Source organism: Chamaea fasciata, unplaced genomic scaffold (genome assembly GCF_029207755.1).
Source record: "Chamaea fasciata isolate MVZ Bird 193981 ecotype frontalis unplaced genomic scaffold, bChaFas1.0.hap1 SCAF_1, whole genome shotgun sequence".
Classification (NCBI taxonomy): Eukaryota; Metazoa; Chordata; class Aves; order Passeriformes; family Sylviidae; genus Chamaea; species Chamaea fasciata.
The window spans coordinates 37,470,184-37,482,824 of record NW_027094086.1 but is presented as its reverse complement, the minus strand read 5'-3'; the positions used below and the strand labels follow the sequence as shown (position 1 = coordinate 37,482,824).

The 12,641-nt window shown below is 37.7% G+C and overlaps 1 protein-coding gene across 1 annotated transcript in view; it reads left to right on the top strand.

Moving 5' to 3' along the window:
- Positions 1 to 12,139, top strand: part of RAB2A (RAB2A, member RAS oncogene family) — a 41,681-nt gene extending 29,542 nt beyond the window's left edge. Inside the window, exons 7-8 of the mRNA XM_066180758.1 lie at positions 8,726 to 8,794; positions 10,957 to 12,139. Coding sequence (XP_066036855.1) covers positions 8,726 to 8,794; positions 10,957 to 11,052 — 165 coding nt within the window. The 3' untranslated portion in view covers positions 11,053 to 12,139. The remainder of the gene's footprint in view (positions 1 to 8,725; positions 8,795 to 10,956) is intronic.
- The last annotated feature ends 502 nt before the right edge of the window (positions 12,140 to 12,641 follow it).

The window sequence follows — 12,641 nt, the reverse complement described above, 5'->3', positions numbered from 1 at the left end:
ATTAATGTACTTGTGTGGTTTTCTGAAATACTTGATCAGAGAAATTACTAACTTCTGTCTGCCATGAAATCTAAGAAGTAAGGCTAGAATAGATTTGTTAGTCCAAAGCAAGCCAAGCTATTGGAATTCTTGGCAGATGTCACTGCAACCTGTTCTAAAGGCTCTTGGTATATCACGAGCTCTTCAGAGCAATCTCTTGCAGTGATTCGGTGTTTGTACTTTCCCCATCTTTCCTCTCTACTACCTAGTAGGAATCTGCTTCAGTTTGCACACAGCTTCCAATTTCTGTCCTCTACAGAGCTGCTGAAGAGGTTATTGTCTTGGTTAATGTAGTCTGCTATGTTATTTGAATAAGTTTTTCAGGTTTTGCTGCTTTAAAGAACTTCGGTCTTTTCAAGTTTGGCTTATAGTTCACATTTCTGGACACATGTGGGTTCTTGTATCTCTCCCCTGGGTTTTCTGCATTCCTTTCTTGAAGGGTAGTCATGGTGGGCTGGGCTCAGCTGCCACTGAATACCCACCAAGTTGCTCACTCATTGTGCCTCTGTCCAGCAGGATGGGGGAAAGAACCAGAAGAGTCAAAGCAAGATAAAACTCAGGGCCTGAGGCAGTTTTAAAAATTCAGCAAAGAGACTGGCAAAGAGTTACAGAAAAGCAGTCAGTCACAACTTCCTACAAACAAATTGAATCTCATCCAGTCTCTGAGAAACAGCAACATTAACTATCCTTTAGTTTTTTATTCTTGAGCATTATATCATACAATATGAAATACCCATCATGCCAGTTCTGGTCAGCTGTCCTGGCTGGTTCGTGTCCCCCACAATTTTACCTACCCCAAGCCTAATCACTGTCAGGAGAGGGCAGTATAAGAAACAAAACCTTGACTCTCAGCAGTAGCTAAAACGTTGGTGTGTTACCAACACCATTTTAGTCACAAATCCAAAACACAGCACCATGCAGACTGCTGTAAAGAAAACTAACTGCCTTGCAGCCAGACAAGTACAGTGGTGGACCAAGAGCTCCAGCTGAGATGCTAGTGCAATGTACAGCAGAAAGATTGCTTCACATGTCTTTCAAGCCCATACTTGGTTCATCCACACTGACCTTTCTTATAATGACATAGTTCAGCTTCTCATATTACATAATCCACTCCTTTTCCAAAGCTATCCTAAATTCAAAATGGTGTGTGACCAATGAGGTATTCTTTTATTGGTAAAGCCTTTTAGTTATTAAATATTCAATTTTTTTGAAAAGTTACAGTAAGCTACAGGTGACTTTCACAGAATTCATTGCTACCTGATTCTTACATTATCGTCTCTTTTTGCATCAAAAAATACGTCCTAGTGATGAATTGTCCAGTATCTAATGCATCTCTGATTATCAGGAGGCAAATGAGCATTAAGTTCTTTATCAAAAAATTCACATAGAGTCCTCTCCTTGTGGTTATATGAGTAAGTGTTGTGTGTACTAACCTTCTAATTCTGGTGGAAAAGCTTTAGGATATAATCCTTTCCAGTGACAGTCAAGTGCATTCCTTAAATGGGGTTCTCAGTAAACACAAAAGAAGTGGCATGATGTAGAATAGTTAACAGCTATAGAAGCAAAATCCTAACCTCTAGCAGTTTCCTTATACGAACAAATCAACTTCTGTTGGTAATGGTTTTTTAAGCTGTTTCCCTTGTTTTATCCTGATTCCCACCACTGTGGAATACTTTACTAAATCTGGAGCTGGAGTAGTACGTTGACCTTTTTGGTGCTTGGATCTTAAAACAGTTTCAAATTGTTCGCTCTGTTCTTCTGGATTATGTCTCATTACCTACATCTTGAATAGAAATGGATGATAAGGAGTAGAAAACATCCTGTTGGCTGTTTCTTTTGTGCAAGGCTGTTGAAGTTCCACCCTGTTTGCATAATAGGTAATAGATTGTAGGGAGTGGGAAGTAGATGCAGTCTCTTCCTTCGTAGTTACTTTGGAGAATTCTAAGAATTTGCTGTGACCACAGAGTTAAATCATCATATTTCATGTGGAATGGGATTGCGTAAAAAGAGTTTCTGCATCACTGAGAGGATAGAATGATTACTGGAGGGAGGTTTGGGACAGGCTTATAAGTTGACTGCACTGCAAGGACAGTTAATGCTAGTCTCTTCTGCAGTATCATATTTATTTAAACAGGAGGTTGTTGTTAATTTCCTTTTGCCTCTGTCTGAAGCTATGAAGGTAACCAACTATCAAAATATTACTGACTTTGGGCCTTTTTTTTTTCTCTTCAGTGATTTCTAAGGTGATTGGAGTTAGAGTGGTGTACACTGACATGCATGGCTGTGGGCTTTCTCATGGTAGAATCTTGTTAACTTTTAGAATCTTGGTTATCGTATTTGCTCTACTTAGTTGAATTGTGGATGGGTGATGTGCACTCTGAAGTACTGTTTGCAGGCTTCAGTGTTGCTTATTTACTTTTTCTAAGAAAACACTGTGATGTCCATTGGGAGGCTTTTCACTTGTACACATGTAAGTCTGGGGTCTGAACCCCAGGCAGGTTTGCACTTGTTTTAATCATAACATCCTTTACTTTCTGACCTCTCATTAAACCAACACATAGTACATGAGAATTTTTTGTCTCATTTGCAAGAGACATTAGCAATTTGATCACATTAGTTTTTTCATTGGAGTTCAGCAGTAGTATATGACTATTAATTGTGCTCTTACTGCAACCTGCAGTTCAGAGTTTGCTGAGAGCTTTCTGCTTGGGCAGGGGCAGAGAGTAGAGTCACCTGCATGAACTCAGGGTGACCATGTAGTCCCCTATAGCATATGGTGCTTAACTCTTTGTCCCTGGCATATCAGTGGTTTGAATCCTTTCATGTGCACTGATTCTCAAGAAGTAAGGATGCCTAGCTGTTTTTGGGAAACTACAGTAACTTTGTGCACTATTATTTCATTCCAAACTGCTACTTTTAATAATGATTAATGATATGACCAATCTTAAACCAGAAAGTTTTCTGGATACTGGTCAAAGCAATGCTGGACAACATCACTGTACAGAAGCTGATCTCAGTTGAGTTGTGCCCAGTGTATCACTGACTCCTGGTGTGGGAGTTGGTTTTAGTAAGTTGTTTCCTGAATGGAGGGGTGCCTATGCCAAACTCAAGAGCATTGTTTGTGTTATTCCAAGATGTCTGCACAGAAATAGAATGCAATAATGAATTCATTATTTAGGATTAAATCTGAATAGGCTCATAGTTTTGACTGAGCAATGGAGCACTTCTGTTACATGGAGCTCAATGGTCATTCAATGGTTCTGTTTCAGTTGTAACTTAATTTTCTCTTCAGGTAGCTTCTTTCACACTTTCGCTTAAATGGATAAAAAATACTCAAAGCTCTTGTAGCTTCAGCAGTGGCACAGATAAGAGAAGGGAGATGGCCTTTTGTAATATTCTGAAGGGTGAAAGTGAAAATTTCATGGGAAGACTAGATTCTTAGAGGCATCTCAAGTTGAACTGCTTTTTACAGTGTGCTTTATTTCCCTTCCAACCCTTCTCTGAATACAAGTAATAGGTGGGAAACAAACAGTTGTTTGACGTGGTAATATAGTAAGCAGGGATTTAGCCAATAAAATGTAAAAGTCCTAGGATGTTAATAATTTTCATAGCAAGGTAAAGTAACGTACAAGAGGTAATGTGACTAGCACTTGTAAAAGACCAGGATTTCTAGGTCAGGAGTCTTTAAAAAAACACCCACCCAAAAGTTAGGTTTATCTTAATTTGTATCAAAATCAGCATTCCTTCAAGTTCCTGGAAATCGAAGTTCTGTGACCTTTCAGCTGTGCGAAGCTGACATTTTAGCCGCTTTCTCTCACAAGAAAATGGGGTTGAAGCTCATGTCAGTTCAGCTGAGGAAGGGAGAAGGAGCAGGACACCTGGCTGTAATGAAGATATACAGCTTTTAGCTGCATGTGGTAAATCCTTGGATTCTGCCCCAACTTTGCAAATAAGCTGTTTCAGGCTTTATAGAAGAGCATGAAATGTGTGATACTGTCTGCCTGACCTGTGGATTCCTGGAGAAATGGATTCATAGTTCTGGGGAGTTTATCTTTTTTTTTTTCCCCCTCAAGTATTCTGTCCTGTGTAACTGTTCAACAACAGTTGCAGGACTTTTTAAGTCAGTTTGAGCTCTAGTAATGTGCATCAGCTCAGTAAGTTTGTTGTCAGAAATGTTGTGCCTCAATGGGCACGTAAAGAAATTGCTATTAAGTTCTGGTTTGTGTCTTTGCACCTATACTTGCAATATAAGGATATAAATATGTTGGGGTGCATTTGGGGGTGTGGGTTCATTGTGTAGCACCTTACTACTGCTTATAATTAACCCCTCTGCATCCCTTTTAGTGTGCTAGGCTTCTTACTGAAAGATCATTTAGCTGTAAAAAGCATTGCCTTACTGTGTGTGCATAAAAGAGCTGCTCAGAGCTTTGGAATCTCACTTCATTAAGTGGCCATCCAGCACCACTTACACACTGGGATGGTGAATGCTTTAGGCATAAATCCATTTGTCTATGTTGTTAGTGCTTCAAAATGCATTCTTAAATAGTAGAGTAATACAACTATATCATATCTTACTGCTAAAATATGAGATAGGAAATTCTAGGTGTTGGCTGGGTCATGATTTAGAATTTGCGACATATTTAACCTTTAAGTTAAATATGTATTTGTAAGAAAGAATCCAGGAAAAAACGATTGCCCGATTTTCTTTCCACGCATTAATTTTAACATTGCCACCAGAGGGCAGCATGTTCCACGAGCTGGCTGTCCTGAACGTGATCTCGTACCTGATTTTAGGCAAAGATGAACTTGTAAAGTCTTGAGTTTCGAAAAGTGTCAGTGATTCATTTACAAGTTTTTCCTGTTATGCTCAGCTTATGACAAAGTCCTCAGATTCTTGTCCTGCCACTAGCTTTCTGGGAAAGACAAGTGACATTATTGACATCTGCAAGTAAAAACCAAATGTAGCTGCTCTACTACTCATGTTCTGGTACCCCTAGCTTATTATTACTCTGCATACAGCTTCCATGAGACAGAGGTATCAGGAACTTATTCCCTTACCTATTTCTTGCATTGTTTTTACCAGTTATAGAATTCATTCTTCCTGGATTTGTCTCAAGGTTAGTAAAACTGTATTACTTGTTTATTTGTGTGATATGAATGTTGAAGTTGATTTAATTCTACATTCAGTGTTTGTAGAATTAATTTACCTTAAATGCAGTATCTGTAGTGTTTGGTAGTTGCAGTTTTGGATTGTTTGGGGTTTTTTGGGGGGGCAGGCATTGTGAGACATGACGTCTTGATTCTCATGTTGCAATATGGTCTGGGAAACTCCTTATGCAAATAATCTAAAGTGATATTATAGTGATATATTGTGATTTAAAAGCTTCTTTTATTGGCTTTGCAGTAGGTGCAGGCATGACACAACAGGCAGATCACATCTTGCAAGACTCACTTTCCCATTTGTACAGTAATACCCTTTTCCTCAAAGGGGTATTGCTGTTATTTGGGAACCTAGTTATAATGAGCACACAATTGAAAGACACGCTACATTAAAACGAACAGCTGAATAACTTGTATACAACCTTTTTTTAATGCTGTGATAGTTATATTCAACAGTCTTATGCGTAAAAGCATCAGTAAATTGTGGTTTAGAAAATGCCCAATAGTTAAACATTAAATGTAGACATTTTCGTGAAGGTACATTGTTTTCTTGAGTTTTCCCAAAATGTAGTCAAGAATTTTTATATTTGGAAGTCTAATGTACTGATTTTGCAAAAGTGTTTCACTTCCTTTTATGAGTAATAGAGATTCTGTGTACTAGGGCATGGTCATCTTTCAGGTGATTGTATAAAAATGCAGGGTGAGTCTGATACTGCCTCCACTGGAGTGGTGAAAATGAACCTGGACCTGATTTGGGTTGGAAAATCATGAGTATCTTTGTCTAGTGTTTCAGTAGCAGCAGCATTATGAGAAAGTACAGTGCAACTGCAGTAGGCGTGGTAGGCAGCCAGCTGAGCCCTTGTGGGCTTGCTGGTGAGGTCTTGTGTGGAAGTGGCTAAACTGCACCTGGATCTAAACTGGCATGTGAGGTGCTACAGCTGTGTTCTTGCAGTCCCCTGCATGTGATCTAATAAATCTAAACTGGATTTGAGAGGAAATTGCTCTGTCTTTCTGCATCTATGGCTCAGTTAATCTGAAAACAGGATAAATGGCCCATAAATAAGAGTTTATAGTATACTGCATGTTTCAGATAAGAGTTAGAACATGCAGTATTAAAAGAGATTTTTGGAAGAAGTCAGTTATACCAAATTCACCTTCTTGCCCTTGCTAATTTGGGTACTAGCATGCAATGCCAAAATCTGATCTGATATTCTTAAAGCAGGTAGACTGCTGTTTTAGTGATATTCTCAGGTGATTGAGTTTGCTTACACTTAGAATCATAAGTTAACTTAGAATACATGGATGTGAGAAACAAATGGAAGTGTCAAGGGATTCAAGTCTCTTTCCATGGCTGATTAATAACAATTTTTTAGAATATATGCAAAGAAGAGAACCTGAGGTAGACTCATGTGCTGTGTTCTTACGATTTGTTTTCAAATAGGAATCATTTCTGTGGCCCAGTGCAACCTGGCATTTTGCTATGCAGAGTAACAGTAGGTGCTGTTATAACATTAAATATGTCGTGCACCAGAATCACTTGATGGGAATGGGGTAGTCAGATTATAACTTCCAGGGGAACTAAAATGATAGAACTGAGATTAATAGAATATTTGGATTTTTCAGATCAATAGTTTCTTGGCCAATATGTTTAATATTAAAATATACTATACTGAGCTCAGTATGCTTTTTTGTTTTGTCCAGAACATGTGTAGTAACAGAAGGAATTTTGTGTTTGTGCAGTGCTGTTTTCCAGTGTGTTTTACTGGTTTTTGTGAGGATAGATGCATTTCTACAATGACTGCTTTTGAGTGTAGTATTGAAAAGTTAATTTATTCTCAGTTGTATTAGTTTGGAGTCCATTAAAATTCTAGTTTATTACTCTAAGGTATTTTTTATAGATTTAATGTAGTTCTCATTAAATTAATTCTAAGAGTCCTGTTGTACTTAGCCAGCAACTTCTAGAACAGTTAAAAGTGCCAATTGTTAAGTGCTTGTTTACATGAAGTTATCATAACGCTTTTTTAAGACTTCAAGTTCTGTTTAATGTCCAGCTGAAGTAGAAGTAAGGATCCTCACAGATTCCAGCTGTGTGAATTTTCTAAGTTGACTTATACCTTTCAGTAGGCACATGTATGAGGCCATTACAATAATTAGTATGTTATCAGGAACTAAGATAAGTTTGAATTTTTTTCCTTACATAAAAAACTTCAGTTTCTGAAGAATTTGAATCAATTCGTAGTTGGCTGAAAGCCAATTTTTCTTCTCAACTCTAACACATGTTTGAAAAACGAACTTGCTTCCTAAGTGCCTTGTGAATCTGCAATGATTAATTCTTCTCATTATTTTGCTGCAAATTCTCATGACCCTCTGTGATGATTCGATCACCCACTTAGAGTTTATGCATATTCATATCTCTCTGCTCCTGCTGCAGTCGTTCAAGTCTCCTTCACTGGCTGTGGTGTGTGCTTGGTGCAGTAATTGAGCTGCAGTAGATTGATTACTCTGGGGAGCTGTAAGGCCTTTAAAGGTGAAAACATATCAGTCCTGTTAATTAGGAAACAAAGCTCTGGTGGCAAGTTCAGCAGTCAAATGCTTCCAGTGTAGAAATGAGGAAAGGTATGATTTGTTCCTCTCCATGAACCCTGTTTACTTTTTTATATTTGAATTAGATCTGTACTTGCTATAATAGGCTTGTGCAGAAGGTAGCATGTCTTGTATGATTGCATGGTGTTGGTATTTTAAAACAAAAAGAACTGTATGTTTATTGTAATTACTAGCTGCTGTTAATCACCTGCTCAATTATACATTATTTTAGGCATTACTTGACCTATAAAGCTAAATGAGAGATGAAGAATGGAATCATTGATTGTAAACTTTAACCAAAAGCATTTATACCAGTCACCTTTTCAGACCTGAGTGTCAAAGTATTTTCTCTGAATTAAAACAATAGATTTTTAGAAGTCATTATAAAACCTGGGCCTCTCCTTTCTGCTGTAAAGATGTCTGTTGCCTATTGTGTGCAAGATTAATTAAAGAGAATATGTTCTTAAAATTAGGTGAATATTAAATGATAGCGTAAGGTTTCATCCAGCAGACAGCATCCTTACATCATCATTGTAAGTACCCTGTGGTTTTATGTTGCTAAGCACTCTAATCTAGAGTGGCCTATTACAAAGATATTAAGGGTAGGGGAAACCATCTGCCACACAATCTATCCATAAGGGTCAGAAATAAATAATTTAAAAGTAATTTCTATATCTTAAAAACCACTTTTTCCCTGTAATTACTGGACAACAGATTGTAGAATACAGATGTTATGAAAATGTCACTGTTTTAGTAAACAGCGTGTGATCCATTGCTGCTTCAGGGTGTGTTATAGGATGCTGTTGTTGTACCTGTTTCTGCAGAGGTCAGGAGGGAAAGTCTCACTGAAGCAACTGCACATGAGATTGAATTCCAATTAGTGCATCTTACACCGAAGGGTATCACATTCATTGTGTCTCTGGTCTTTTTTCCTCTGTTTTAGGCATTTATTAACACTGCAAAGGAGATCTACGAGAAAATCCAGGAAGGAGTTTTTGACATTAATAATGAGGTAACTTTTAGTACTCTGTACACTTTCTGCTTTTTAAAAGTACAAAATTTACTTTCCCTAGAAGGCTGGACAGTAAAAGATTTGTCTGTTCTATTTGGATGTAGAATTGTCTGCCATTGCGATAAAAATGGATTAAAATAAGTGACCCTATCCATCCATGAAGCATCGCAAAATAATATAAATCCCCAAAAGAGAAGAAAATCCACTTTCATCCACTTCTCCATATGGTGTCATCTGTTTTCAAAGATAATTTTCCACTATGTAAATGGGGGACCATGTTGATATGCCAGATGCACTCCATGAGCTGTCCAGTGGAGGGGAGGGGTTGCTTTGAGAGTTACATAAAAGACTTTTGAAATGTTCCTGGTTTAGGTGGCTGGATACTGTAGGGAATAAAAGATTAGCCTTTTTGCTTATGCACATTACTGAAATTACAGATTATTGGGGCCTGTGCCTTTGCTTGTTTAGGATGGGGGTGGAGAGCTGGAGAAAGGGGAACAAGAGCTAGAAAGACATATGATGTCTCTTGAATTTTGAAATGACTGTGCTGTTGAAAATCTTTCTTCGTAACTCTAGTATTGTATAGAAATGTTAAGATTGTACAAGCTCTTTGGTAACAGTCTCATAAAAAAATTGCAATGTGAGATGATCAGTCTTTTCTGAAGATCAAGTTGGTTTTTTTTAATCCTGCATGTCCCTGGATATTGTTGCTGAGGTGCTTAGTGAAACCACATGTGAAAATCTGCACCACCACTCTGTTCTGTTTCTGCTCTGTGGAGAGGTGTGTCCAGACTGTCAGTGTGATGCTTCTCTTAAACATTACAGTCCTGGCAGGATTGTTCAGAGTAGGGAGGGAATTGGCAGGACTCAAATTAAGTAGTTTCATCTCTTTCTGCTCAATATATTTCAACATGAGAAAATTTAGACTATTGAAAATACTACTCATTACTTCAGAGAGGAAAAAATGAGAAACTTCAGTAGTATGCAAAGTAATGCATCAGGAAACTTGTAGCTAAATAAGACTTGAATAGTAATCCTCTAAACTAATTCTGACTGGAAAGTGTGTGTGCGTGTTGGTGAAACACTTCTTAAATTCACTTCACTGATGAAAAATTTAAAATCATCTTTCACATCTTTCCTGAAGAAAATGCAGTTGGTAGTGCAATACAAATTGGAGAGCAATCAGAGTGTCTGAAAAAGCATGCTCGTTGTATCTGTTGAGTTTCATGTAGCTGACTGCTTTACTGTGCCTTACGGAGCTCTGATTGCAATATGCTGTCAAGAGCCAACAGTCCGTGCTACTTATTTGGCTTTATGCCAAGTCTGGCTCCTTGATTCCTCAAGAAGTTGCTATCAGCCCAGAGGGGGCAAAACCAATGAGCCATAGGGCATGCTTTTTATTAAAGAGGAGTCAAAGAGCGAAAAGAAACCACATCAGCTGCTGTCAATACTGAGCAAGTGCCAGAAACCCGAAGGCTACCACTGCTGCAGAACAACTGCCAAGCACTATAAATCTGAGATTTGCTGTGACGCAAAGTTTCCTTAAGAGCTTAATTTCTGAAGCTACTGTATTACTTTTCTCAAAGTGCTGTATTTTTAGGTAAAATCCACTTGAGGGAGTGAGGGTTAAGATATAAGTGTGATTTTGATGAATGAAAGAGCTACGCTGTGTGTGGGTTCTTGGCAAGTAGCCATGTCTTTTGGGATCACAGAAATTATTGATGACACAGAACACTCGTATGCCCTTAGCCTCTACAGCTGATTCAACACAGAAAGAAATGCTGTCTAGAGAGGAAAAGTTTTATATTAAACTATTAAACTCGTGGAGATTTTGGCAAGAGGGGAGAGGTTATACATTCTTAGCAAATGCTGTATATTTTTAAGCCATATGCCAAGTAGTATTCACGTACAATTCTTGCTCTGTCATTTTTTGGTTTTTTTAGGAGTTTAAGCTACAGAGTGTAACATGGAGATAAAATTTAAATGAGAAGGGAAGGCATCTTACTTTAAATAATATTTAATCACCAAGAACATGCTGGGAAAAAATTACAAACTTTGCTGTATTCATTACGTACAACTTGTTATATGATCTTCTAAATAGACAAAGTAGCTTTTCAAGTATATTCTAGAATATTTACACTGTGTATTAAACTTCATTTCAGGCAAATGGCATAAAAATTGGCCCTCAACATGCTGCCACCAACGCAACACTTGCAGGCAATCAGGGAGGACAACAAGCTGGAGGAGGCTGCTGTTGAGCCTGTTTTTACTTTCTAGCTGCCTGGATGGGGCCTACTTACTTGTTTGTTCACCCTTCCCTCCCCCTGCCCCGCTCGCCTCCAATTCAACTGAGACATGAAACTTGTAAGTTGGTTTCCTGTTGCAGAAGACTTTATCCTTCCAATTCTTGTATAACTTTGAATAAATGCTTAATGTTCACTTAAAGACAGATTTTGGAGATTGTATTCATATCTATTTACATTTGATTTCTAGGTCAATTGATGTGATTATTTTTGTTAAATGTTGTCTTGTGCCCTTGACTACGAACTGAATTGTATTAAACACTACAAAGTCATCTGAGTATTTTAATCAGTTTGTGTAGTTAGGTTTCCCAGCTCCTGAGGTTACCTAATGTTTAATATTGTAGAGCTGTCCTCAAGTTTTTTGTCAATTTTCAAGGCTATGAAGAGAAGCAGAAGGACTCTTTTAATTCTGTATTTATCACTTTCTGTATATATAGTTTAATAACCTGCTTGGGTGTACTTGCCAAGCTAGAATTCTTTAATGCATTTGCATAAAAATCTATACTACTTAGAGCTTGAAAACTACAGAAGCATTAATAGGAATTGCTTGGATGCTAAATTTTAAGCCTTTTTGACATTGTTAGCATGTTCATCCTCCCCTGTCATTATCCTGAAGTCCAAGAGAGATGCTTAATGTATATTACTAGAGGCTACATATGTGCTATCTATTTTAATGCCAAATGTTTGCTGTTTATCCACAATTTCCACAACACCTCTTCAGAAATGGATTAGCTGTTTGCCTTAACAAATACTATAGGTGAAAACAGAGTATGAATGAGAAGTAGAGGAGGAGTTGATAAATTTAAAATGGCACATTTTAAAAACATTAATCTTCTCAATGGGTTTTTTTCTTGTTTACCACTTTATTTCTAGGTATATTTTTCATGCAAGGACAGTTTTTCAACCTAAGTGTATAGTGGTTGTGTAAAGTTTTCTTTTAGTGACAACTTGTAATCCTAAATATATGGTAAGCATCTTGTCTATTGTGAAGAGGGTGTGAAAATAAAATCTGCCAGTTTGGAAATCTTGATGAAAATCAAAACTACAAATGTTTTGTTACTTATTACGGTGATGGCTGGGGGGGCATATTTTTCCTCAAATGAAAGGGTTGCAACACTGCAAAACAAAATCCTGTGTTTAAGTGTTTATTTGTTAAAATACAGAATGTTCATGTCACCTTGCATACAAATGTGCAAACAACTGAGTTTCCATCTCATCCTATTTAAATAATTGCAGACAAAAGGGTGATGCTAATGCTAGGCCATGCTTCATGTATTGGGGGAAATAAAGAGGTGGGGGGCAGGCAATGTCTGCAAAACTTTTGTCTTACTGGACCAATATTGACTGCAACACAACACTGGGGGAAAGGGATCGTCATGTCACCCATCCTAATTGTCAGAACTTGAACATCCAGAGCGAATAAATGTCGGCCTGACAGGTGTAACATAGCAGTGGTTCAGAGATTAAATAAAATTTGAAAAAATGGTGTGGAACCTTTTGTTGGTACATCGGGGCAGGGGGAAACACTATGCATTTATGTTAGT